The sequence below is a fragment of the Rhea pennata genome, chromosome 9, assembly GCF_028389875.1.
Source record: "Rhea pennata isolate bPtePen1 chromosome 9, bPtePen1.pri, whole genome shotgun sequence".
Taxonomy (NCBI): domain Eukaryota; kingdom Metazoa; phylum Chordata; class Aves; order Rheiformes; family Rheidae; genus Rhea; species Rhea pennata.
This window is the reverse complement of record NC_084671.1, coordinates 28981482-29009294: the sequence shown is the minus strand read 5'-3', so window position 1 is coordinate 29009294 and position 27813 is coordinate 28981482. Positions and strand designations below refer to the sequence as shown.

General features: G+C 53.6%; 1 protein-coding gene across 5 annotated transcripts in view; it reads left to right on the top strand.

Annotated features, from left to right (window-relative positions):
• The first annotated feature begins 239 nt into the window (after positions 1-239).
• Positions 240-27813, top strand: part of DGKG (diacylglycerol kinase gamma) — a 51502-nt gene continuing 23928 nt past the window's right edge. The window contains exons 1-17 of one of the 5 annotated variants that reach the window (XM_062583226.1): positions 240-304; positions 8599-8884; positions 13794-13870; positions 17523-17688; positions 18096-18158; positions 18691-18930; positions 19838-20008; positions 22310-22359; positions 23250-23324; positions 23489-23608; positions 25811-25928; positions 26223-26311; positions 26467-26583; positions 26983-27081; positions 27256-27372; positions 27484-27557; positions 27688-27762. In XM_062583226.1, coding sequence (XP_062439210.1) covers positions 8818-8884; positions 13794-13870; positions 17523-17688; positions 18096-18158; positions 18691-18930; positions 19838-20008; positions 22310-22359; positions 23250-23324; positions 23489-23608; positions 25811-25928; positions 26223-26311; positions 26467-26583; positions 26983-27081; positions 27256-27372; positions 27484-27557; positions 27688-27762 — 1718 coding nt within the window. In that variant the 5' untranslated portion in view covers positions 240-304; positions 8599-8817. Of the gene's footprint in view, positions 305-8413; positions 8885-13793; positions 13871-17522; positions 17689-18095; positions 18159-18690; positions 18931-19837; positions 20009-22309; positions 22360-23249; positions 23325-23488; positions 23609-25810; positions 25929-26222; positions 26312-26466; positions 26584-26982; positions 27082-27255; positions 27373-27483; positions 27558-27687; positions 27763-27813 lie in introns of those variants that run through there. The other 4 variants (XM_062583228.1, XM_062583227.1, XM_062583229.1 and 1 more) reach the window with 4 other exon arrangements.

Sequence of the window (27813 nt, the reverse complement as noted above, 5' to 3'; positions counted from 1 at the left end):
AGGATGGCCGGGGGCGGGGGGGGGGGGGGAGGCGAAGGGAAGCGCCGCCGCGGGGGGCCCCCCGCTCGCCATCCCTCCTCGCCCATCGGTCCAGCCCCGCGCCTGCCGCCGAGGCTCCACCTTAAGAAGGGGGGAGCCGGAGCTGTCAGACCGCACAGGCAAAAGTCGGCGAGCAGCCGCGGCGGCCGCTGCCGCCCCAGCCAACTCCGCCGGCCGCCTCCGCGCCGGGCCGCCGGGGCAGCGGGCACCGGCGGCGCCCCGACGGCCCGGGCCGCCCGCCCGGGCTTGTCCGCCTGCTCTGCAAGTAAGAAATGGGGGGGGGGGGGCGGGAAGAGAAGGAGAAGAGAGGAAAGAAATACCCCCCCCCACTCCCTCAGCACTGGCTGTGCCGCGGGGGGAGCGGGCGGGTGGGTTGCAGCCCCGAACGGGCTGCGGCAGCGCCGCCGCTGCCGCCGCTGCGGCCCCGACGGCGGGGGAGAGCCCGGCGGCAGCCCGCTGCCGCGGGGGGAGCGCGGCGGGGGTGTGGGGTTGTCCCCGACAGCGGCTGCCCAAGCTGGGGTGGGGAGGGGGGGCTGGAAGCGGGAGGTGAGGTGGTGATGGTGGTGGTGGTGGGGGGAAGCGGCTTTCTGCAAACCAGCTGCAAAATAAACCGCGGTGGCAACAGCCCCAGCCCGCCCGGGAGCTCTGCTTTTTTGAACAAACCGCCCCTTCTCCTCCTCCTCCTCTTCCTCCTCCTCCGAGGCCGGCAGCAACTTTGCGGCTCTCGCCCGTCCCGCGCGGTTCCCCCCTCACCCCGGGCCCGTGGGGCCGCGGTGGGAGCAGTTTGGGGAGCATCCGGAGAGCGGCACACGGGTGCCGGAGCTGGGCTCCCCGGGCGCTGCGCTGGGGCTCAGCCCTGGGGGAAAAAACACACTAAAAGGCAGGGAAGGACGCCACAGCATCACATTTTCCCCAGGGGCTGAGAACATGGCTGCCACCCAGCCTCTAATGCAGCCTTCTAATTCCCACGGAGGCTGCACGCGGCCGGCTCTTCACCGGTGTGTGAACGTGCGTTGGGTCTCAGCTTTGATGCAAAACCACGCGCCTTTTCAGCCAGTAGCTGTACAGCCTGAGTCAGCCGTTTCCCTGTGTTGCTGGTCCAGAAAAGCCCGATGGTGTCTTTCTCGTTAAGTAAAAATTACTGTGGCCTTTTTCTTTAGAGAGCAAGAATAATCAGGAGACGTTTAGCATGCTGAGCCATATAGAAAGGCGGTCTGGAACTTGTTCTTCGGGTTGTTTCAGTGGATGAAAGGGGCAAGCAGCAATTTCGAAGCTACTGGAAAGCAGTAGTTTCCCATGCAAGGTGCAGTTAACCTATGGGAGTCATTGCCACAGGATTCCCAAAAGGAAAAAAAAAAAAAAAAAAAAAAAAAAACAGGCTTACCCCTGCTGGCGGTGGGAAATTTCGGTCTGATGAGTGAGACTTGCTGTAGCCTTGGAAGGCTCCCAGGCTCCCAGGCTGCAGGATGAAACAGTGAAACAGTGCTCATCTGTCTGACTCGGGAAGAGAGTTTTCCATGAGACAAGCAGTGGTCCATCTAGGACCTGCAATGGTAGTGGTGAGGTGACTTGTCTTGCTCAAAAGGTGTCCTAGCTTGGATCCAGCCTGTTCCTAACTCAAACAGAAAAAACGTTCTGCAAAAAGACAACAGCAATAAGGTGTGATATTCCATGAGTCCTAGTGTCTGAGCCGAGCTGTTTTGGCCCTTGCAGGCCGAACGAGGTGCCAGCACCAGCACTAGGGCTAGGCAAGCTCACTGCTGTTCTCCCAGGGCTGGGCTGAGCTGAGATCTGCTTCCAGCCTGCCCATCAGGCACCATAGGTACCTTCACAACCAGCTGTTAACACTCGGAGTCAGTGCCTTCACAGCTCAACCCCAGACCCAGTGGGCCGCCTTCAGCAGCCCGCCTCTTTCCATTTTGCTGGCCAGCTGTGTGGGAGATAAAACGTGCCACACGTAAGTGCTTGTGGTGGCCATGGATATCTCTTCTCCCTAGCTTTGCCAGTCCTCCAACCCCAGCAGCCAGGGAGAGCAAAGCATCTCGTAGCAAAACGTTACTTGCTTTTCTTAAAAGCTCTGCAGGGAAGGATGCCGTGCAGCCAGGAGGTGGGCATGGAGGCCCAGCAATGTGTTCCTGGCAGATGTATATGCCTTTTTGGGTTGTGCGACAACAACCACCTCTGCCTCTCTTTGCCGGAGTGCTGCCAACTGCAAGGAGCCAGGCAGGTGGGATGGGAAGCTCTCACCAGCTGGCAGGAACGCATGTTGAAAAGCCGCTGTGCCAGGAGGGAAGGGGCTGTATCACTACGGCCGAGAGTGCACCTCCAACGAGAGGTGCCCAGCTCAAGGGGCCAGCTGGAGCAGGGCTTGCGTGGAGCATCCTGCCAGGGCTTGTCGGTCAGGCTCTTTTGGGGAAGCACAGCCCACCACGCAGCGTGGGGCCCAGCCCATTCGTTAGATCACACACCTGGCTGCCTTTTGGCAGTATGTTTCGGTGCTTTCATACCGTGATGGTACGTGGCCTTGCAGAGGTGAACTGGCCTGCGACTGTGGAGTACTTGGACAGCAATGTGGGTTTAGGGCTCTGTGTGGAGTTAAAGAGCAGGGGAACGTGTAGTAAAAAAGCAGCATGGAGGACTCCAAGGAGAGGAGAAGGGAAAAAGGCACATCCAGTGAGCTCTGCTCTGGTTTGGCCATGGCAGGCCAGGCAAAACGCAGAAAAGTGCATTCTCATGTAATTGCAGAAAATATTTTGAGCGTGACTTGGTTGGCTTTTTGGTGTGGTGGGACAGGAGGGATTCGTGCTCCACCCACTGCCTAAGGGGCCTCTCCTCCGTACAACGCAAAAATAGGCTGCTCTTTAAAAAAGATGGGTTGAGCATGCTGGAAAATGCCATTCCTGCAGGGACCCACATTGCTTCTGCCCTGGGAGATGATGTTGCGAGTGAGATTGTGGTTCTTTGTGGGCTGAGTTGGCAGCGAGGGATGCGGAAAAGAGCCTGGCTTCAGGGCCGTGATGCACATCGGATCTACGAGAAAGCTACAGCTTTCTTATGTGTGTGCATGCGCCTGCGTGGTTGGAACGCTCCCTCCTTACATGCAACCTCCTGCAGCCTGAGGAGACAGTCTGTCTCCTTCCCAATGGGTGTCTGAAGCAGACATCTTCCAGGCATGGCTCTACACATCCCAGGAAGGCTTTCAAGCCATTTGAAAGATGAAGGCTCTTGAGTCACTCTGTAGGAGCAAGGGCTCTTCCGCAGGTGCTTGGAAGCTGGTGGCCCACCATAAGCATTGCCTGCAGCTGTTCTGCCCCAGCTCTTTTGGAATTAGATCACCATCGCTAGCTACAGCCCAGCAGTGGGCCTACAGAGAGCAGATGAGGTGCACCACGAGAAGGAGACCTGTTGTAAAACAAGCTCCTCCAAAAGTTACTTCACCTGAAAAGGCCTTGCTAAGGATACAGCTTGCCATGGGATTGGTGGCCAGTAGCAAAACACCTCCACCTCTATGCGAGGGCGTTGAGTGGCATTTCTTTCCCGCGGGAGGTGGGGACGTGCCCTCTCCCCATACTTCGGAGCTGGGTCATGGGGTGGCCGCAGCTTCTCTTCCTCCTCCCCCCCACCCCCCGCCCCGCTGGCCCCACTCGCCGATGGGGGGGCCTGGCCCTTCACCAGGTCCGGCCCAGCCTCTCCGTTGTTGGCTTGAGCATTTCAGGCCATACATGGCTGGGCCGCGGCTCGCGCGGAGCCAGCTTCTCTCCCTGCCACCACGGAGCCAGCCATGGTGCCCAGGGCTCCCCTCTACCATTCGGAGCTCGGCTCTCCCCACCAGCTTGTCCATCCTCCCCCAGCTGCTTTCGTAGTCCCGCAGTCCCGTCTTGCAAGATGCTTGCTCTGAGCAAAAAGGCAGAAACCACGCGGGCGGCGCAGAGTGGCCGCTGCTCGGAGCACACCACACGGCCCCGCGGCAGTGGCACAAAGCCGCGGAGGGGCGAGAGGAGACGTTCCCCAGTAGTTGCTTTCAACAGTAGGGAAATCCGGTGTTATTTGTAACACTAGGAGGGGAGCTATTTTTAGAAAGAGGCAAATTTGATTTAATGTAACATAATTTGCCACTGACAAAGCAGAGGACGCCCAAATGAGCAGCAGCTGGATTCCTAGGGAGGCTTATTCCTTCCCTTCCTGCAATGTAAGACCGGCATGCCAGAAGTAGCATTTGTTATTCCAGAAATTGCTGGGGGAAAGCCCCTGGGATGGCCCAATTAACTGTGCTTTGCTTTGCTTTTCTTGTCCTCCTTCGTGGCGCCCTGTAACCTTTCGTTAAAAGAAATGATGAATGTCTTTACTGCCATCCGTCAGAGGAGAGGCTTGGTACACATTATCTAGCAGGCTGCCACTGGCAGCACTCCTGGATTCATGAGGTTTGAGGGTTTTCCAGAGCCTGGGAGGCAGGGAATGGAAAGCAGTTCAGCTTGGAGCTGAAATTCATAGACTTGCGGGAAGACGGAGGTTGGATGTGCCCTCCAAAGAGCTGCCGTCCAACCTGCCCAAAGCGGGGCCTGCTACAAACCTTGGCCAGGTTGCTCAGGGCCTTGTCCCAGCAAGTTCTGAGTATCTCCAAGGATGTAGATCCCCCCCAACTCTCCTGGTGTTTGACCGCCATCAAGGGGAGGAAATCTTATGCCCAATGGGAACTTCTCATGCTGCCACTTGGATCTGTCTTAAGTAGCTGTGAACAGCTGCTAGATCCCACCCTTCACCTTTTATTCTGCAGGCCGAGCTAACCCTGCTCTCTCAGCTGCTCCTTGTATAAATTTAAGATAAAAAATTAGTTTCAGGTCAAACTAAACAGCTGTTTTTCCGTGGAGGAGAAAGCACGTTTACACTGGGAGAGGGTTTCTTACAGCCTGAATTCTTCTGAACCAATCCGGGAGATACCTTGAGACAAACTTTCATCTTGAAAATGTTCAAACGCAGTATTTTGGCTTGTCCTGTTCCCCAAGGCAAAGAACCCTAGGAAAGCAATGGGAGCTTGGGAACACTTCAGGGATTTTTTTCTAATCAGAAAGAAAAATCCCTAAAAACATTGTGCCCAGCCTACTCCCGATTGGAGACATCAGTGTGGTGCTGCATTTGATGAGTCACAGGCCGTGGGATGGGGTTCCTAAGCACAAGAGCCCTGGTAGTGGTTCCACCTTCAGGGCTGTCTCCCATCCGCAGCATGTGTCCCGGCGCTGCCAAATACCCCCGTGGCACCCAGATATTTCCTGTTGTGATGTTTTTCTTGGAAAATGCATATTTATTTAGATTGTCCAGACACATTTTTTCCCTCCATCACTGCCTCAAGGCCTTCTTAGCTTGAGGAACATGGTTCTGCTCCTCAGCCCTGGATTTAATATCAGAGGTATTGAGGTTGCTTGCAGGAAGCCATACTGCCCTTCTGCAGCACGCTGGCTCCACGTCTCATTTGCAGGCCCACAGAAACGCTGGAGCATGTCTCCCTATGGCCGTGTTTATCACTTCTAAGTAGAGCAAATGTTTCCTGGGCTGGGAGAGGGGAATGGAAAACAGCGGCAGGTGAGCCACAGAAGAGCTTTTGGGGGACAGAAGTGGCTGTCTAAATCTTAGAGAGCATCCCTGGGGTAGCAAGATCCCCAATAGGTCAATTTGCATTGAGATGAATTCCACCTGCTTGCCGGTTGCCCTGCTCCCTGGTACCCCAGCTCTGGGGCTGGCCACCCTGAGGCACAGTGGGTGCCTGGAGAGCTGCTCGGGTTGCCCACACGGCCCCACAGCTGCCCAGAATGTTGGCCATACCACGTCTGCACCCCACATCCCTGCAGATTGACGTTCCGGGTTGCTTGGGGGTATGGCTGGTGCTTCTGGGGTAATAAGCTATAGGGCTTCCGTTGCTTCGGAAAGCTGCTCTCCTTTCTCCCCCAAGAGCTAATGTCTCATTTGTATCCTTAGAGCATCCCACAGCACTCTCTCCTTGACACCTTAGCTGTTAACTGAAACAAAGGAGAAAAAACGTATGCAGCTGGAACATTTAATACTTGATCTCCGTTACCCCTGTGGTGACGGTTCCATCATCTCCTCAGGGTTGCTCTGAAGGGCATGGCAGCGAAGCAGGTTTTGCTCCAAACTAGCGCTCGCGGTCGCCGGTATAGCATCACAGGGGGCAAGGGCTAAGCAGATCTGGGTCATTTAGCCCCAGCAGACTTATGCCTGGGGGAGTAGCAGCCCCTTGGAGCTTGCTTTGCTTTTCTCCATGTGTTGGGGCAACAACAGTTCTTGGAGAGCTTGTTTTTACCTACTCTCTACGAGGCTGGTGGTATTCACTTCCTACATTTGGAAAACCCTCTTGGCCACCATCTGAGAGCAACTGTGGATGCTCTGCTCTGCACTGCTTTTTTGCCCCATGGTAGTGGGTCACTGTCCTCTCCATAGCTCTGAGGATGGTGTTAGGGTGCTTCCTCCTCCCCCAAGGTGGGGCTTTGCATTTGTGTCCTGTGTAGCCCCCAGGGTGCTTGCAGTAACGGGTGTAAGAGGCAAAATAATATTAGTAAAGAAAATTATTCTTGCTCCATACCTTTGGCCAGGTGGCCACATCTTCTTAGCAGGAGGCAGAAACTGTGCTGCAGCGATGGGCTATTAAAAGCAGCTGTGCTCTGGGAGAAGTATCATTCATTTGGGCCCAAACCTATCTTTATCATGTGTTAAGCCCCTCCAGCTAATATCCTTGTGATAACAATCCCGTGCCTTTTCCTCCTCCTCCTCCTCCCTCTCTGCGGTATGCTTCTGGCAAGACTCCCACGAGGAGATCGAGTCCTCCCCAAACCCGAGAGGAAGGTGTGGAAGATGGAAGGCAGCGGGTTGGAGATGCCCGTGCAAACTGGCAGGGCCAAGCGAAAGCAGCCGAGCTTCATGGGCAGTGCCGCAGGTCCCGCACAGCTGCGCACCGCAGGGTCAAGGCCAGCGCCCAGCGCTAGCTTGGACCTGTGCATCCAGCTGCTCACCGCTGCGGCGGCAAATGCTGAGCGGTGGGAGAACCAGAGCACCAAACACTTTTTTTTGCCTTTGCCTGCCTACCAAAAGCTGTGTGAAGCGTGTCATATCTGCTCTCTGAATTAGGGAGGGTTTGCAGGAAAATGGAACAGCAGATGCGGTAAACAACACGAGTGGAGGCTGCAGAAGCCACCAAGCGCTCAGGTTGTGCTTGCATCTGGAGCAGTTTGCCTTTTCAAAAGTAGCTGTTAGCAAAGGAGAGGTGAGAGGTGTAAGGAGATGGATGCGAAGGGTCCATCTGATCGACACCCTCCCCTCCGCTTCCCCGCTTGACATGACTCATTCGCCTTAATCAAATGCCTTGTCCCTCTAATGAAAAGGTGGCACGGGCAGCCCAGCCAGCTCAACGTGACAGATGAGGGAACTTCTCGGATGCTGCCTGAGGTCAGTTGGCCTTTTACAGATTTCCCGCGGCCTGTTTGATCCGTTTAGTCAAATCAGGCTGGTGGAAAACTGGCAGGCAACATTTAGCAGGGAGATAGCCCTAAAATCGAGATCAAATTGCTCTCATCTGCTTCTTGAAGAACAACTGTCTCAGGGAAGCTGACATTTCCCCCCAAACCTCGGCAGTTGATTCAGTTAAGTGAAGAAGCTAATGTGTTTTGAAGCCTGCAAAGCGGTCGGCTGGAGGCTGCCACTTCTGTTGAGGCCTCCTGACATTTCCTCTACGGCACAGGTTCCTCCAACACGTCTCTTATTTGTGCGTGTTCCCCCTCACCCAATCTTCAGCAGAGGTTTTCATTAGAAATGATTATTGGCCCCAGGAGGCATCTAAAGATCGTGACCAGTTTCGTAGCTGTAAGCACGGTCTGAGTTTCCACTTGTTCAGATCTCCTGCCCTCAAAGCCTTGTGAGCTATTTGCTAATTAATAGCGCTTTCTGCTTGGAGCATGCTGAATTCCCCTGGAAAATGCACCTGGCAAACATCTAGCTGGAAGCAGCAGAGCATTTTTTGCTGCCTTATCCCAGCATTTCCCTTTTTATCCAGCCTAGGGAATCCCTCCTGTTCGTAGCATCTCTTAAAGCCCTCTGCTAGAGGGCTGGGCCGAGCACAGGGGAGAAAAGTGGCGATTAAAGACCTGGAAAGGCTGTGTCCCACTATGCAAAGCACCTCTGGCTGGAGATTTAGCTGGGAAGCTTTGGCTCCCACCCCAGGACGTTATGGCCTGGATAGGGAAGGCTCATCTGCATTATTTCTTAGTGAGCTCCAGTGAGTCTGCCTGAGCATAGTGGAGCCTGATGGGTGAGAAGCTCTTTCTCTTCTTTTTTTTTTTTTTTTTTTTTGCCTTGGGGACGGTCAGGCACCCTGGGGCACCTGGCTGCATTCACCCTCGTTTGTGCCAGCCCATCACTGCAGTCGGAGCAGGGGCTAGCTCCGTGCGTGCCGGGGCCGAGACAGATGCCGGCACTGGGCCAGTCACCGTGCGCTGGTGGCTGCGGGCAGGCAGCAGCCTCAGTCATCCTGTCGCCTCCGTTTCTTCCCCGTTCCAGGGAGGTGGGTGCTGAATGGATGCTCTCGGCTCGGCTGCTGTGAAGCCCATGGATTTGCTGCCCGCGGGGCCGCGGGGCCGGCGCCTGCAGGACGAGAGCCCGCCGCCCCCCTCGCAGCGCTGATGTGAACGGCGGCGGCCAGCCAGGCCCCGCGGCGAGGAGCCCAGACAGCTGCGGGCGCCGTGGCACGGCTCGTCCCGCTCTGTGGCCGCCGCAACGATGAGCGATGGCGGGTGGATCTCGCTCAGCCCAGCGGAGTTTGCTCAGCTCCAGCAGTACACCGACTGTGAGTACCCCACGGCAGCCAGCACCCATGCTGGGGGGCTATGGGGATTAGGAGCATCACTGGGAGGAAGATGGGGGGGTTTACAAGTCCCGTTAGTCTATACTGGACCATTCCTACCCTTCTTTGCTGCCTTGCTGGGCAACAGGATGATGTCTTAGATTTGAGGTTGGGAACTAACTGCTACGGGTCGTGCAGGCAAATTCGGTCCTGGGAAAGGGTTCGGCACAGCTCACCCCACGGATCTTCCTCCCACCCCTGCTAATGAGGCCAAGCCTTGCCAGGTGGCTGCAAAACCCATTGCCAGGCAGCTCTGTGTCTTGTGTGTTTGCAGCAGCACAGCCATGGGGATGGGCTTTCGCCTCTTGGCTTTCTCCTCGGATTTTAAGCACAGGAAAATTTTCCCTGTGGAATCGGGGTCTATTTTTGTGGCAGCGGAGTAACTCAGGCCAGTAGAGCCAGGGAGTTCAGGGAGGCACAGCAGGATCTGTCACCTCTGGGGACCCCAAGCCTCCAGGAAACAGCATTTAAAGGAAGCACCCTCCACCAGCAGAGCTTATAAAGTAGCTCTTCTCACATATTTTTAGTAGTTTCAGTGATGGCTCTGATCTGAAATTATCTCCGTTCCCTTGGCAGGGGAGTGTAGGGAGGGCAGTACTTTTCCATCTCTTAGGGGTGAGGGCATGTCTCCTTCTCCATACTGGGACCAGCTCTGTGTCATGAGGAACATGGTGGAGGGAGCACAGGCACCTTCTGCCCCCTCGGCTCCCAGCATTGGAGTGTCCCCTCGTGCCACAGCGCTGCCTGCAGCCCGACAGGATTTCCTGCCCGCATCCTGTGGTGTGGCCAGCGCTGGAGCTCCTCTGTGGCCCTCGTGTTTGTTAGGAAAGTAAAATGCCCCCAAGAAAAGCAGACTGGCTTTTCCTAAACACAGAGCTGCTCTACAGCTTGTTTCAGGTGTTGCCTTTGCGAAGACTGTGTTGGCATTAGAAGCAGCTAATGATGTCCCTGAGGTCGTGAGTAGAGGAGAGCAGTTGTACTTGGTGTGCTCATTGTGGTGGGTAATATAGAAGAAATAGTTTTGCCCAGAGGGTGCAGAGTACAGGGCAGGCAGAGCAAGAAGACCCAGCCAGGATCACAGTGGAGAAGAGAGTTGTAAAATCTGAGCGCATTGCTTTGCAGAGGTCACAAGCCTCCAAGATGAGCTCAGCTCCTTCGTTTGCATGGGAGAGGATAGGGGAACCCAGGCAGCGCATGCAAGCCTTGAACCTCTGGCTTCCTCCCAGCCTCCTAGTGTTGTCCAGAGGGCTGGGACATGTCCCAGGGCTCCCAAATAACAGAGTGTAAACAGTCAGCGTAGTAACCAGGTGTTAAACTTAGAATAGGACCAAGGCTCCAGTTTGTTTTGTTTATAGCCTCCTGTTTCCAGTCTGGCACCAAAGCCTGACTTGCTTAATACATTCCTTTTGTGACCTCTAAACCCATCCCATGTCTTAGGGTTGAGGCAAGCTGGGTCAAAACTGACAGTCCTGGTCGAGTTCTGTCTCCAAATAAAACCATGCAAACTACCCTTGTTTCCCACCCCGAGGTCCTGTCTCCCAGGCGCACCGCAGGCGTCCAAGGCAATGCAAGATGGGGCTGTGGGCAGAGATGTATGTGGAGTATCACTGTCTGAATCTCGTCCTGCCTCTCCAGAAAGCCGTCTCTGTTTTATTTAATCACAGACAATAAAATGCCATCTGTAATGCTGAGTTCAAAATATATGCAGCATCTTCATTTTCTTAATCAAAGTTTGGCAAGAAATTCTGTGGTCTGGAAGCTCGGGGAGGCGAGCTGCAGCATTCCTAGCTACGTCTCCAGGAGGGCTGTTGGAGAAAAATCTGGGCAAAGTGGTGTTTTATAAAACTGTGAATATCCTTTCCATCTCCAGACATCACTCAGTCATCTTTATATGAACCACAAGGGACTAATCAGGGAAATGGAAATGTTTTGAATGTTAGCACTGCTTGCAGAAGGGATATTGCCTAGCAGAAGAAATGTACTTTCCATCTGAAGGGTAAGGCAGATGAACCACCCTTACCCCCTGCCCCCAAATCAGAGATGAACAGTCTGAACGCAGTATTTTCCACAACTTCCCCTTCAAAGCACTTTGACCTTACCTAGAGCTTTTGTGGCATCCTTCTGTCCGACAAAGACATTGGTTGAACGCCTGCAACAGGACAGGATGGGAGACAGCTCTGCAAAAAGAGACCTGGGAGACCCCTCCTGCCCTGGTGGGCAGCAAGCAGGCCATGAGAGGGCAGCATGCCTTAGCAGCGGTGAGCACCACCTACCAGCCCAACTGTATCAGCAAATGTGTAGCCAGCAGGCTGAGGAATGTGGTCCTTCGCCTCCACTTAGCCCTTATGATGCCACATCTGGATTTCTGTGGCCAGTTTTGGGCTCCCCTCTGTAGGAGACACGAGGGTAGACCAGAACAAGTGAAGTGAAGGGTTCCTCAAAAGGCTCGGGGGCTGGAGCCCATGATAGTCAGCTCAGCCTGGAGAAAGGAAGGGGAAGAGAGGTAGTGAGTGCTATCTTCCACTATCTAAAGGGAGTTTCAGGGAAGATAGAGCCAGGCTTTTCTTGAAAGTTTGCTTGCTTAATTGAAAGGATGACAGACACAAGTGACAGCACAGAAGTTTCCCACTGGGCATAAAAGAAAACCTCTTCGCTATGAGGGTGGTCAGATGTAAGGATCAGGACTAGATAGCTGGGAATTTTCTATCACTGCAGACACTCAAAACTTGACTGAACCCAACCGAGCTTAAAAATAGGGCTTCTTTGGGGCAGTTGGGTGGGAGCTCCCCAGAGAGCTCACCCAGTCTCTGCCTTCCATCCATTCCGTGGGTTAGCTATCCTCACTGCTTTAAAAAGTCTGTAGGATGTTGTTCTAAAATGGAAAGTGTCTGGAACAGATTAACTTCGATCCAGATCACACTGTTTATAACATGCAACATTGGAAAAAGCCTTTGGTGAGATATTAAGAGAAACTAGTGGTGAAAAGCAACCCCTCCCCACCACCAGTGTGTGTGGGAGGTGTCTCACGGAAATGTGGCCAACAGAGATGTGAAGAGGCCCTCCCATACTCCATCCCCTTGCCCCGAGAGCTGCAAGGGCACCCACCTTCTGGGAGCTACACTGTGTCCCCAGGACTCAGCATGGGGCTGCCTGGCAGAACATGGGGCTGCTGCACTGCCCTGTCTATGGAGTGTTTGCTTCCCAGAGTGGCTTGGGGCAGGGCCAGGGACTCACTAGGGTTTTAACCAGCCCTCAAAGCCCTCAAAGACCCTCTGCTGCTCCCATATGTCCTGAGCCAACCTTCCAGTAGGGTTCATGCATACACTGGCCCCATCTGGGCTCTGTAGTCCCAGGACCAGCTATGGCACCAGAGTGCCCTGCCTTCCTTGTCCCACCAACATGTCACCTTACCACTGCTCGCTGTGCCCCTTCCCATGGTCTGATGTCCTAGACAGTCATGGTTGAGCACTGAGCCTCAGCCCCAGGTATTTACACCTTATCCCCAACAGAGAGCTATGAAGAACAGGAGACAGCAAGACTCCCTCTTTGGAGAGAAGAATTAACACTAATTAACAGGGCTGGTGTATTAGAGAACCTTTAAAATGGGCTCAGGTTTGGAGGTCTGAGTCTGAATGTTAGGGTTTAAGTTTCTTCCCCTTCTTGATCTTTTTTTTCCAATTTTCTCTTATTTGCCAGCTGCTGAAGGACTAGTGTCTCATCCCTCCAGCCACTCTAGCTCTGAGGATGCTCAGCCAGGGAAACATATGGACAATTTACTATTTATGTGTTGATCTATGCAGACCAATGTTCCTCTCTCTGTCTCTTCTGACACATCCCAGAACATCCAAACAGTGGTCTGGGGCACTTTGCAAGTACTGGGGAAGACTCAGGCTACCAGCAAGAAGGCATCAGTGGGTACAACCTCTCAGTGAGGGAGTACTAAGCCAAGCTGACTGCCAAGGAGATGTGCAGAAGAGACCAAGGGAGTATACTGTCCTGGCAAGACCCTGGGACACCAGGACAGCATGCTGGGAGCATGACAGCATGAGGGGTCCCAGCCAGCAGCAGCAGCAAGCGCATGTCTCAGCCATACAGGGCCACCCTCACACCTCCACAGAGCTGCTCTCCATGTCGGGAAGTCAGCAGTGAGCGTGGCTCCCTTGCAGGAGGACGCTACTCTCCTGGCCCCATGGATGGGTGTGCACACACAGTTATCCGTGCAGATTTTTCCTCCTGGGAGCTGAGTCTGTCCTAGCCATGGTATTGGGCTCCCTGCAGGCCAGGCACAGTGGTGCAGTGCAGCTAGATCCAGGACTTTGCTACCCAGAAAAGTGTAGAGGGTCTGGGAAACATGAGTCTGCTGAAAGGGCTGATGTGGCCTCACATACCCTGCATCTCCTTCATTCTCCAATTCTGATCCACACTTTTAAGGTTGGCCAGGGTATGCCAAAAGCAACCTGGAATGGATTAGGTTTAGCTTCAGAAATGATGGTATTTAGGAGGCCAGCAGGGAAATGCAGGTTCTATGGACTAGCATATTTGACTGGCAAGGGTTTGGTTGACCAGCTCCAGCATTAGCAAGGCAGGACCTGTTCAGAGCATGACATTGCACTGTTGTGTGGTGCCGGAGAGGAGAGTTTCAGGCAACCAGGCAGTTGCCTGCTGCAACACACCACCAAGGACACCATGCCTCTTCCAAAGGGGAGAAAAACAGCACAAGGGTAACCTCCTCTCAGGCCTGGAGGGAACCTCATTGTTCAGGAGGTAAACTCATCTCTATGTCCTGCTAGTGGTCTAACGGCAAACCGAGCTCACTGGCACCATGCTCAGCACAATGCTTTTGTCTCCCCAGACTCCACCAAGAAGCTCAAGGATGTCCTGGAGGAGTTCCATGGGGATGGCGTCCTTGCCAGGTACAACCCAGAACAGGTAAGGTGCTTTCTCCTCCAGTTTCTCCACTGCCTTCTTGGCCACGCCAGGACAACAGACACCCCTGGGAGCCTTCTGGTTCCCTAAGTCCAGCTCAACTCCCAGAGATAAAAGCACTCCAGCAAAGGCAGGTCTTAACACAAGCTATCTATCATCCTCCCAGCCTCTCCCCATGGCCCTGTGTTTCCCCAGGTTAGGGAAGACACTCCGACATCCAGGTCCATATTAGAGCCTCATCAGTGGCTCCTCAGCCATCCTCCAGCAATATCCTTCCCTATCCACCCCACTGATTTGGCCATGCAAATCGAGGCTTGCATGCACCTGGGGAGGGAGATTTGAGCATCTCGGTGAACAGTTCCCTATCTGGCTTCCACACACATGCCAACCCATCCCATCCGGGAGGGCTATCCCAACAAATCCCAGCACTGTGGAGACCCCACAGCCATTTCACCATCCTGCGCTGGTTGCATGCTGCACCACCGAGAGTATTCTTGAGCATCTTTTTGCCAGGCAGAAGCAGGAAGGGGATACCATCTCCTTCCCCTTACATTTCCTCCAAAGCTAGTTCTTTCGGCATTTCCAAAACTGGGACTTGGAAAGGCCCTGTTCCTTGTAATACTTGCCTAAGGAAGGCTGGGGTTATTTTTTCTAAGTGATGCTTTTAGAGAAACCTATTAGTGTGCCAGCATGACAGAGTCTTTCATGGGGGCCATAATCACTAGAAACGAGGTGAAACGAGAAAATCAGTGGGTTGTATCCAGTGAGGAGGGGCAACAAAAGCTACCCAGCTATTCAAGTGCACTGTGGGATCCTGGACTGGAGAACACCAGCTGGTGTTACAAAGGCCATTGGAAAGGAAATTTCTTGACGCGGGAGGTAACTGCGTGTGGGAGAGAGCAGCAAAATCCCCAATCAGAGCCATGACTTTGAACAAGGGGAAGGAGGAAGCAAGGAGCCCCTTAGGAGGACAATGATCGCCAGGGCTGGAGGTGGGCTGGAGGGTTCCACTGCTTCATGTCCCTCCCCTGGCACACATCTCCTCCCTGCATGGCCTTTCTGCTGACACAGAACGGGGTAGTGGGCTCTGGGGGAGTTTGAATGCCTACAAAGCACAGCTCAGCTCATGTGGGGGAGTACATCCTGATTAAAGCTGGAAAGGTCTCTTTTGGCTCCTGCATCCTTTCTGTGAACAAAATACTCCTCACCCTGTCCCTTGGGAGCTGTTCTCCATCACCTAAAGTGGTATGACATGGTCCTCCCCATGGCCCTTCTCCCCACAACCCTGGGCCAGGCCGGATCTTTGTCCTTTGAGAGTTGCCCTGCTCTTTCACTGCTAATCTAACTCACAAGGTTGTCACAAGCCCAGCCCTACCAGCCTGCTTAGCTCAAGTATGGAAAGCAGGAACAGTGTCTTTTGCATCCAGTATTTTTGAGGCATCTCACTGGTAAACAAAATGTGCACAGGAAAGGTTCACACCAATGCCTTCTTGCAGTGTTGTCAGCCCCTGTGCTGGCAGTTTTTTACCCTGTCCAGTGTTTACCTGCTGGACTGCCTTTATCACAGAATGATTGAGACTGGAAAGGCCTTCTGGAGATCATCTAGTCCAAACCCCCTGCTTAAGCAGGGTCACCTAGAGCACATTGCACAGAGTTGCATCCAGGCAGGCTTTGAGTATCTCCAGAGAAGGAGACTCCACAACCTCTCTGGGCAACCTGTTCCAGTGCTCCGTCACCTTCACAGTAAAGAAGTTTTTCCTCATATTCAGGTGGAACTTCCTGTGTTTCTTTTAAGCTTCCTTTATAGACAACTGGGTGTCCTTGTACACACCAGGTTCATTGTTCCTCCTTCCTCCTGGGGCATTGCATATGCCCCTGAGTCCAATGCTTCTCTATCCCTTTGGCTGTACCATGAGGTTTTTATTTTGTTCTTTAACCTTCTACCATGAATTGATAACCCCAGCACCATCAGCCCTCCTCCAAGCTCCCTATGATCTGTTGGTGTCCTCAGGGTTCAGAGACCTCAGGCTCACAAGCAGGCTGCTACCTAAGCTGTCTACAAGAGCCTTTTGCTTCTCACTCTCCAGTGCCATTCCACTACTACTCTTATCATTCCTCACCTTTTCTGCAGCTCCATCAAATTGCCCACTCCTATGCAATTTGGTGTCCGCTCACACCTCGGCTTTAAGCAGTGCTGGCCTGGCTCAGCTTTCCCCGAAGAAAATGTAGGAGGGACCCCACTTCTGTCCTGCTGGGCTGTCCAAGCCCTGCTCCACTGCTGAGGAGACCAGGTTGCATGCTGGTTGTGTCCCTCAAGAGCTTTTATGTTGCTAGCACATGCAAAGGCAAAGGCACTAGGTGTCAGGAAGAGAGGCATATGAAAGTGAAACTCCCCAGCCACCCTAGGGCACAGAGCTCGAGTGTCCCAAGGCGGCGGTAGACCTGAGGCTAGTCATCCTGTCAACTTGCTGCAAGCTCTGGCACTGAGATCCTCTCTCACAGTAGGTTAGAGTAGCAGGAGAGAAAAGGGGCTCTCACTTCCATCCCCACTGAAGCCCCAAGACCTGGTCTGAGAGTCCTTGCACATGGCCTTGGCCACTTCAGAAAAGAACAGAGCACAGGGCAGTGTTAAAACCCCTATTTGCCCTTGCAAACGTGGCTCACAGTAGCCAGCCTTCCCCCAGGTCTCTGAGCCAGGGTTGCTCAGCAACTTACTGAGTCTCCCAAAGGACACATACCCAGCCCAACCCCACTGCAGCTCTTCCGCCTCACAAGTGCCTGGCTCCTGCCTTCCATGGAGAGGTGACAAACAGCCGAGGTGCAAGAGGGAAGCAGCCAGCCTGCCAGTCCCAGCGACTTAGTGTTGCCAACCCTGAGTAACATCCTTCCAGGTGGCCTCTGCTCCTGCAGCACAGCATGGCCCTTGGCCACCAGCTTCAGGGCCACAGTGGCTCTCTGCAGCAACAACCAGCTAGCAAGTGCAGATGCTGCACTGAATTTCCGTACTAGAATGAAGACGAAGGTTCTTCCATGCAGAGGAAGGTTCACAAAGAGGGGAGGCAGTGGCCCCAGCAGTGTGCATGCTCCCCTGGGCAGGTTCATCACCTCATCTCCTCCCTCCAGGATAGCAGCTGGTATATTGCATAGACTTTTCACCTCTTGATTAATTGCTTCTGCCACATGCCCAGGTCTCATTTTCCAAAATGTAAGCATTGTCTCAACTAGGTGTTCAGGGCCAGGGGTGCAGCAAGACAAGGCGTTTGGGGTTAGATTTTCCCCTTCTGTAAAAATACTGGAGCTGCTGTGGCCTTTCTCCAGCTCACTCCCCTCCCTGGTGTAACTCCCAGATCCACGAAGGCATGTCCCCAGATACCCTGCAATGAAAGGCTAAGTGCAGATCTATTCTGGTCATTTATTTGGTCTAACCAATTGCAAGAAACAGCTAAGCCAGCATCATGGCTGCAGCTCGGCATGCGCAGGAGGCAGGAGCCAACAGAGCTTGATTTATGGAGGCCGAACTGAGACCTGAATCTGCTCAGTGAGGCAAGGGCAGAACAGAACTAGGACCCAATATGCTGACTGCTCCAACTGGCTCTGTTGTCCTCCATGACATGCCCAGGGCATCTCCATCAGCCTTCTCTGTCCCCCTCCCCAGCCTATCGACTATGAGGGCTTTCACCTCTTCATGAAGACGTACCTGGAGGTGGATGTACCTGAGGAGCTTTGCCAACATCTCTTCATGTCCTTCAAGCGCAAGATAAGCCATGCATCCCCTGAGGCACAGCGCCAGAGTCCCAGCGTCTCACAGCCCAACACGCTAGGTGAGCCAGCTGCCAGCTCTGACTGCCCAAGCTGGGCATGCCAGCTGTCCCTGAGGTGGGACGCAAGGTGGAGGTAGAAGCAGGACTTTGTTCTAATGGTCCTGCTGGGCCTAGTCTGTGCAGCCTGTGATGTGCCTCCACAGGGATGAAGGCTGCAAGGTGCAGGGGAGATCGCTAGCTCAGGGCAACACCCCGCAGTGGGTGCCACCAGGGCCAGCCCCAAAGGGTCTGTGGCACAACCCAACTCTGTTCCATCCAAGTGCCGATCACCAGTTGCAAATGGGCTCTTTGAGACCCTGTTTCTGTCAAAAAGCTCTGCTGGGGGGTGAGGGGCAAGACCTTCCCCAGCGGGAGAAGAACCAAGGTGCTTCATTGCATTTATTCCTCCATTTCCTCCACGCATTCAGAGCCAGAGTCACTTGACGCCGGCATCTCCATCCAGACCAAGGTGGCCTGCGCCCCTGTCACAGGTACCTACACTGGTGGCTCCACCTAGACCTGGGGACTTTTTCTAGAGCAAGCACCTAAACTCTCCTCCTACCCTGCTGCCAGGTTGCTGGAGAAGTCCCTGCTTTTGCCTTCTCTCTTCCCCTGTGCAGACAGATTCACAGCGTGTAGAGACATCTGCTGAAAGGACTATATACTGCAAGGGAAACAGGATCAGGGAAAACCTTCCCTGGCATGTGTGAGCTGATGAAACAGGGCTTGGACCCACTAGGGAACAGCTCTAGCTCCTAGTCTGCAGGCTAATGCAGAGGACCACGTCCTCCCCAACTTCAGTCCTGAGCACAGTAGTGGTTCATGGCAAGAGGACATCAGTGCCACTGGGAGTGGCTGGGCCAGGCAGGAGGCTGGGGGTCCCCTGGCAAAAGGGGTAGCAGAGAGGATTCAGGGGCTAGGGACTGGTGCCTGGATAGGCAGCCTACATTCCTGGAGGTAAGGACTTGCCGGGTGGAGACATGCTGGTGTCACACTGCCCACGGGAGTACATTTGTTTTGCAGGGATCAACGGAAAAACACTTTTAAGTGCCCCAGGACGACACAATCCTGAGTTCAAGAGCTCCCATGGTAACACAGCTGAGCCACAACCAGTGTCTCTGACTCCAGCACCAATACCCAATGCCTCTCCCAGCTGGTCCAGATCATCCTCCCAGAAATCTACTGCTGGCACCCTTTCTGCTCACAACTCCTCAGGGTCTTCAAAGATCTCCTCTGGGTCACTGCTCAGCCCTCAGTCACCAGGTGAGCTTGGGTAGGGCTCTGCTCACTCCATGGGGCTCCTCAGGCCTGCCGAAGGATCTCCATCCTTTGGGAAGGGTAACATGGGCAGTGCAAGCTTTCCTGGGAGCCTATGTTAGTTTTCCTGCTGTTTTCCCAAGCTGCCAAGAAGCAACTTACCCCTCTCTGGATGTGCAGGCTGGTCAAGTCCCCAGGGCAACAGCAGTGACCTTTCAAACGCAGTAGGCTCCCTAGCTTCTTAACACCTTTGCTCACAACTTAAGCCACTGATCCTGTCCCACAGAGCCACCGTCAGTCAATGTCTTAATTACCTGGCAGCAGCTCCAAGCAAAGGGGATTAATCAAGTGACTCACCACTGCCTTGAGCCAAGCTCCTGCCAGCAATGAACAAAGGGGAGCTTTGAGAAGGGCCCCGACTGCCAGAAGGAGCCATCTGCTGATGGCTGAAGCCAGCCCAGGCTGCTGTGAGCATAGGCTGTCCTGGCATCTCCATGAAGCTGCCATGACACCAGCCAAGCTTTGCTCTAGGATGGGTACTGCAAGTGGCAGCTCACCCCTGGCATAGCATGTCTCCTTGGGCAACCTCTGTGGCTCCAAGGGCCTTGTCCCACCCACACAACCCAGGCAAGCTCTGTGGGAGGCAGAGGAGGGCTGTGCCCTGGGAACTGGCTGGCATCACCCAGCCCTTCTCTTGAAAGGAGACCAAGTCAGGGCATTGCTCTTCTGGGCATTTTCATTTTGTCTGTCTTGAGCAGAACAGCCCCGGGAAGAGATGTCCCTGCATTTAGAGTTTGTGTACTCTCAGCCCCATCCAAGCTAGGGACAGTGTCAAGCTGGAGCTGGCCCAAAAGACATCTTCTGATAGGTCTACAATGTGCTGGGCGTTAATTCTCCATTCCATCCCTTGCAGGCTCAAAGAGCTTGGAGAAGAGGTTACCCTTCAGCCTCCGGAAGAACCACAACTCCCTGAGAGCTGCCACTCCTCATCCCCAGGCAACCCTGCCTCAGGTGGTTTACCTTAAAGACATTGTCTGCTACCTCTCACTACTGGAGAGGGGACGGGCAGAAGACAAGCTGGAATGTAAGTGTGACTGTGGGATCACGGATCGCCAGTTATTCACTGCTAGCAATGGATGGAAGAACTGGGAGGATGGGTTGCTAAAGGCATCTTCTGGAAGCTTGGTCCAAGGAGGGATGCAGGACGGGACATGCTAGGTCCTCCTCTCCATGTGACCCTAGCCCAGACTACAGCAAAAGCCAGATGTCCTCCAGGCAGGAGCTTTTCTGGAGAAATAGCAATATTTCAGATAGTGAAAAAGTGAAACCTCAGTTATTTGCTGCTGATTATGACAATGGATTATTTCAGACATGGCAGTCAAAGCATTTTCATTAATTGATTAGATCATGGCCAATAGCTGATGTAGAGAAGGCTATGAGCCAGCCATTTCTCTAAAGATCAGAGCTAGGTTGCCTCAAAATCTCTGGGGTTTCAGAAGCTGAAGTCAGTAGAGGTGTTATCCCAAACCTCAGTCACAGCTCAGACGGGGTGTGATTTGGGCCTGCATCATCATCCGCTCTGTTCCGCAGGCTGGCTTTGCAGTGCTGCCTGCGCAGCCCAGAGCCGGTGGGTGAGAGCTGCAGCTTGTCCTTTGCATTTCACTGAGCCAAAAGTGCACGGGCAACATTTAGGCCTCTCAGTCCCTGCTTTTATCCCCCTCATCTTTTATTTCCCATGTTTCTGCTGCCCTAAGGATCCCAGTTACCCAAGAGCAAATACTCTGGGGATCTGATTGAACAGGAACACTTCTGGCTGGGCTTGAAAGTCATCCCCAGCTGGGATCAGCGTGAGGTGCTGATGGGTAAAAAGTGAGCGGCACTGAGGGATTCAGGTGAGGATCCAGGCCCATCCTCTCCTACCAGGACCCCAAACCATTCCCTGAGTAACCCCAAAGAAAGCCCTGGTGAACAAAGGCATAGGCATACCAGTTAGGCTGGCACAACCCCTCCGAGCAGACATACACAGCCTAGGATAAATTATCCTTTTCCTGCTTTTGCTGAAATTCAAAAACCTTCCCAAGGCAGAAGAACAGATCTGAGCTCTCCCTGCTGTGCTAGGATATGGATGTACATTGCTTGGGAATTGCTTTCTGGTTCATCCTGATAACTGGGATGAATTTGGTCAATCCCAAATAAATGTTTTTCCACTGCAGTAGAAAAGCCCTGGGTTGAGTATTGCAGGAACTAGCATCTAGGGCTGATTATGGGCTTTCTACTAATTATTTAGGCCTTTCAATGCCAGTCTGGCTCTGACACCACTGGTGTTAAATTTCTCCAGGCAAGGAGGGCCCCGAGTGACCCCACTATACTGGCCAGCTCCTGTGCTGCAGTGTCACTGGGATAACCTGGGGCTGGGGCTGTGTGCAAGGCACAGATTCATGGTACCAGGGCTGGGTACTGGAGATGTAACCAGGAACCTCAGACACGGGACTGAGATGGGAACGAGCTAAGAGAGAGGCCTTGAAACCTGGCTCTCCAGGGACAGGCAAGTTTGCCCTATGCCTATCGCATCCCACACCCACTCCCTACAGAGGCTGCAAAGGACTTTCATGGCTTTGCCTGCTTCTTTTTGCTTTTTAATGATTAAACATTAAAACCACTTGTGAAATCCATCTCCAACTTCTGAATAGGGTTATGTCTAGATGACTGTATACTCTTCAACTTTGCTCCTCTGGTCCCACCTGGTGGCATCCCTCTCTGGCAGAGGAGCAGCAGGAGGACATCAAACCTTAATTCCTGTCCACCTGTATCCTGGTACAGAGTCACTTCCTCAGCATAACAGATCACACCTTTCCTGGGGTGCTCAGCGTGTCCTCCTGAGGTGGAGGACAGGATGCGACACACATGCGGCCCCTCCAGCAGAGCCCCCAGTGGGGTGCTGTGAGCCCAGTGGGATTCAGGATGCTCAGAAGTGTAACAAGGGCAGAGGAGCTGGACAGCAGCCCTGGCTGTCACGGTCGTCTGTGGCATTGGACACTGGCTGCTGCGCTGGAGTCTTTAGGCAGAGAAGTAATTCCTTGATGCAGGAGGAGGGCCGTGCTGGCGCAGCATTGCTCCTGGCACAGGACCACGGGGACTGGATGGGCATCACAGTGCCCATGCCATGGTGTGTGGTGATGTTGCATTCAGCATGCTGTGTTTGAGCAAGGGAAGGTGTCAGCAGGCTGTGTGGTGGTTGCAAAACCCAGAAGGTGATGCCCAGCTCTTCCAGCCTCCCTCTGTTTGTGGCTAGCCTGGATCGGAGCTGCCTGCAGGGGTGACCCAGTGCCCAGGTCTAGGGCTGGGGTCCTAACCTAACCTGAAACTCGCTTTCTTTTTCCTTCAGTTATGTTTCGCCTTTATGACACAGATGGAAATGGCCTCCTGGACAGCTCGGTAAGCTTTTCCTTCAGGACTGGAGCTAGTAAACTGTGTCCATTTGGGATGAATGGCACACAGTCCTTCCTTATTCTGCTCCCTGGGGCCAAACTGGAGCTCCCCTCAGACCCTCAAGCTGACAGACAATTTGCCTATCCCACAGGAAATCCCACAAAAATCCCAGTTCCCAAATGGGCTCAAACCCCCCAACTCTTCACAGCACTGGAAGGGCAACATAGGATTTGATTGGGAAATTGTTTGATAGAGCTCAGAAACCATCTTCTACAGATCAAAATGTTTCCACTGAGATAATGATTCAGGATGTTTCCTTACAGTGTGGACAGGCAACGTGTTGATCAATAGGGGACAGAGGCCATATCAGTCTGAGCTAAAGAGAGGTATAATAATAATGATGTAAGATGAAGGGAACAGCATTTCCCTGGCATGCTGGAGGTAGGATTCCAGCTCTGTAGCATCCAGAAACAGCTACACAAAATTCACCCAAGACTAAAATCTAACGTTAAATTAGGTTTCGGTATTCCAGAAAAAAAAATTTCTTGTGCAAAAAAAAAAAAAAAAAAAAAAGTTTTCTCTTTGTCCCGTGTGTATTTTCCTTGAAACCTCTCGCAAACAAAAATCTGCTTTACCAGAATAGCTTTTTCTACAGAAAAAAACAATGCAGATTTTCTGGCAGGTTTTCAGTGGAGAAAAAGGTTTCCTATCAAGAATAGGAGTGCTGCTATCTCACCCTTAGGCTGGATAGGGTTGGGATCAGGACAACCTCTGACATATAGAAATCTGATATGTTCCTGGTTTGGAGTCTTGAGGCTGGACATGCTGCAAAGGCTGGAAGGCTATTCCCAACTGCCTGACTCGGTTGCCGCTTTTGGTCTCATTCCTGTGCTCAGGAGCTGGATCGTATCATCAATCAGATGGTGCACGTGGCAGAGTACCTGGAGTGGGACTCCTCGGAGCTGAAGCCTGTGAGTGCCTCTGGCTGGAGCTACAAAAGGGCTGAGAGTGCGAGATGCTTTCAGTCTCAGTCCTGCTGGACTTGGGGAGCAGGGAGGCGAGCAGGTCTGTAGCCAGCTGGGACTTGGATTCACAGGCCACATTGCCATGTAAGTGCATCTTCTCCATTCTCCAGATCTTGAAAGAGATGATGGAGGAGATAGACTATGACCACGATGGGAACGTGACGCTGGAGGAGTGGATCCGGGGCGGCATGACCACTATCCCCTTGCTGGTCCTCTTGGGCATGGAGATGGTAAGTGTCTGCATGGGAAAATTGGGTGGCACATGCTGGCCTGGCTCCAGTGGGTGCTACAGGCTCTCAGCATCCCCTACTTGAGTGCCTGCTGGTCTTTCACCCTGGGAACAACATGGAGAAAGACCTCTGCATTGCAGAGGGGCTCCCTGCGACACCACCAAAGCTGCGATGAGGGGGAAGAGGGAAAAGAGATAAGCCAGAAAGCAAGGGAGGGCACACAGAAACCACGGGAGGGCACCCTACTCTCAGTAACACACTGGCAGCCTTTCCACCGTCTAGTCTGGCACTGCACAGCCCTCCACCAGCATCCCCTGTGCTGTATTCAGCAGCCCCATGGAGACACCCCTACCTCATTTTTACTGAAGGGCCAGCACCCCCAAAAGTCTTTACAACCCCAGTTCTTGGCCTGGGTATATTAATAGTTGTGATGCCCAAACAGGCTGGATTTTCTGCTTGGTATTTTAGTGTACTCCAGTATGATGAAGATTTATTCCAAAAATAAGATGATAAGATGCTAGCTCCCTCTCCTGGGGTGAACTTCGAAGAGCAAAGTTAAGGTGATTTTGATCCCTCCATATTTCCAGTTTTGCTTTTCCTTCTATGAAGCTTAATTTCAATAAGAGGCATACAAATCCATTAATTATCTCATGAAACTGGTAACAGAAGTTCACTGGGTTTTCGTCCCCGCTGCCCATTCTGGTGTTTGCTTTCCATGGAGAAGCTGGTGAGCAGATTTTCCATCAGGAAAGCTCAAGCCAGCAAGGAATTTTAAGTGGCTCCTGGAAAGTGCTTGTGCCTGGACCCGAATCTGAAGAGTCACACTCATCCAATGAGGGCTGTCTGCCGCGGTGGCAAAACAGGAGCACGCAGCAGGCTATGTGCCAGCTGCAGAGCCAGGATCATTTGCTTTCTGTGCTCAACAAGCAATTTTGCACAGCAAATAAAGTCAAGAAAATGTTAAGTGACTTGCAGATAGCTGGTAAACAGAGGCTGAAGGGACAAAGTGCAGGAGCTGGGCGCAGGGAAGTGTGTGTAGGAGAGAGGGGGCAGGGGCAAGGTCTGCCAGGGGCTAAGAGAGATGGCCACGAAAGGGAGGTGTGCTCTCCAGCCCCAAAATGGGGACTTTTTCACCCCCATCATGGATTGTAGCCTCATGCCCAAAGGGCATTAGAGATGTTAAGGGCAGTCAGAGTATGGGCTGTGTTCCCAAGCAGGGTGAGCTATGGGCTACGCAGGGAGCCTGGATTGCCTGCATCTCACACCACCGCATTTGGGTGCTTTGATTCATCCTGTAACTGATACAAGAGCTGAGTGGCTAAAACGTCTTTGAAGTGCTCAGGAGCAGCCAAGAGCAGTTCTGAGTGTCTGTAATTACATGCAGGATCCTCATTGTCTCCAGATTAATTGGGGGAGGGTGATTTACTCAGGCAGCTGAGGTCAGCCACCAGTGTCGAACAAAGAAGCATTTCAGGGGGACGTGGGGTTTGGGAGGAGAGTGACCAACCCTGCGCTGGAGCCCAGAGAGCCCCATCATCTGCAATTTGTCCCAGCCATGGATTTCCCCGACTGATGGCCAGGGTAGGAGGGATGAGTCCTTGGTACAAAGCAAATCCTTGGCCAGGAGCAACAAGGGCATCTGCAAGCAGTGGGGTGCATCTGCTGGGGTGGCGGTGCCACCAGTCCAATGAGTTTTAGCAGCCTTTAGCTGCCTGATGCACATAATATAAAGCCTCTGGACCATCCTCAGGTATCAAACTAAGGTTGGAACATCTGCCTGCACAGCTGTGTCCTAAATGGGCTCTCTGGGCTCCCGTTATGCAAAGGGTGAAGCCAATGTGGAGTCTAGGTGAACTCTGACAGAGCAAATTTTGAGAGCCACAATTTGAGCTGTTAACCCAGGAGATCTGGGGTGTGAACGACATACAGTGTGGGCAATGCAGTGACAGGCATGTGGCCACAGGCACAGAGTCACTCCTTTCCCCATCAGCTGCTGGCTGAGCACCCCATCAGGAGTGGTGTCTGACATGGTGGCATCAGCACATGGTGGGGAAGGGGAGCAGGAGGATCCCCCGAGTAGATGCTCCATCAGGCATGCCAGGGTTGGGGGAGGGCTTGTAGGGCAAAGAGCCGGTAAAACTGTCAGAATGACTTAGCTTGGGCCCAGAACGTGGGAATGACCCCTTCTTTTGCACCCTGCAGAACGTGAGGGACGATGGGCAGCACGCCTGGAGGCTGAAGCACTTCAAGAAACCCGCCTACTGCAACTTCTGCCGCACCATGCTGCTGGGGGTCCGCAAGCAGGGCCTGTGCTGCTCCTGTGAGTTGGGCCCCATGGCCAACTCCTCTCTGACGCCTGGGGAGACTCCCTGTGCACCTTACCAAGCCAGCAGAGGCAGGGTCCCCCAGGCTGGGTACTCCACCACTCTGCCTGGTCCTCCCAGAGGGCCCTTCCCTGTTGCTGCTGAGCCTTGCAGGCTCTTCATGGCTGGTAGTGCCCTATGAGGGCCGCTAAGGCCACTGCCCACCACGGTCTGCCATGGGGTGAGCTGGTAGCAAAGCAATGCACACAGGCTGGAGCATCACGGTTGCCTCTTTTTCTCTTCTGCTGCAGTCTGTAAATACACTGTCCACGAGAGATGCGTGTCCAAAGATATCGCCTCGTGCATCAGCACATATGTGAAATCCAAGAGAAACACAAACGTAAGTAGGATGTTGGTGTGTTTCTGACCCCTAACTTCTCCCAAACCAAGCAGTTAGCTGCAGACCCCATTGTGCGTGTGCTGAGCAGATGAGACGCTCCGCCTGGCTCATGGACAGTGCCCCAAGCAACTGCAGTTTCTTCCCGTTTCTTTCAGGTGATGCAGCACACGTGGATTGAGGGCAATTCCCCTGTCAAGTGTGACAGATGCCACAAGAGCATCAAGTGCTACCAGGGCATCACCGGCCTGCACTGTGTCTGGTGCCAAATTACCGTGAGTACGTGGGGTGTGGGCTTAGGGGGCACAGTGCAGAGCATCCCTGCCACCTGGAATGCATCTCGGCCCTGCCTGCCGGTCACCCCATATGGCCTGCCCCCGGGTGAAGGAGAGGATTCTGCTGCAAACCAGGCTGTGCTTCTTGGCTCAAGGTTGGAGACAGGATGGATGACTCATGACAAACAAATCCTCCCGGGGCACTGGAATAATGTGCTGCTTGCTCCCAGGCCCAATTCCCCAACAAGCTGTGGAGCTGGCCCCTGACTTGCAAGAGGAGTGACAGGCTGGGGCAGCAGTAAGGACATCATAGGAGACCCCGTGGGGTGGGACCAGGCCAGCAGCCTTGGCACCACAGCGTTGCCTGCTTCACATCCTCTTCCTTCTGCTTTCCTCCAGCTTCACAACAAATGTGCCTCCCACGTGAAGCCCGAGTGTGATGGGGGCCTGCTGCGGGACCACATCTTGCTGCCTTCCTACATCTGCCCAGTGGTTCTGGTAAGTCACCTCTGCACCCCTGTCACTGCTCCATGTGGATGCCTTGACCAGCACAAAACCCTACCAGGCCCATGTCAGAGCATCACCACCTGTGGCTGACTGCCTCCTTCTTTCTGGTGTTGCTGGCATACCTTTTCTCCATGGCTTTCATGCCCGTTCCTCTGTTCCCCAAAGGACAGGCAATCCCATTCCAGGAAATCAGAGAGTGACTCTCCTGCCAGCACCAGCCCCGAGGACAACAACCAGAGCTTCAAGTTCAACTCCACCACAGTGGACGGGCAAGGCCTTCAGGTAGGCTCCCATGCCAGGCTGGAGGGAGCTCACCACCGTAACCGCCTGCGGATGCATGCCCAGAGCCTTGCAGCAGTCAGGCATTTGCAGCCATGCTTTTCTGCCTTTCAGATCAGCCCCAGGCCTGGGACTCACCCCCTGCTTGTATTTGTGAATCCCAAGAGTGGAGGAAGGCAAGGAGAGAGGTTTGTGAGCTCCTGCCTGGGAATAGCATCCCTCCATGGCCCCACTGGGTCAGGGTCTGCCAATCACAATAGACTGACCAGCTGCTCACATACCTTTGCTAGGCCCCTCACTCATTCTCTCTTTCCTTAGGGTCCTCCGGAAGTTTCACTACCTACTCAACCCACGGCAAGTGTACAACCTGGACCGTGGAGGGCCTGCTCCAGGGTATGGAGATGCCACAGCCACTCCTCAGCTGGCCCCAGCCCACTCATCCTG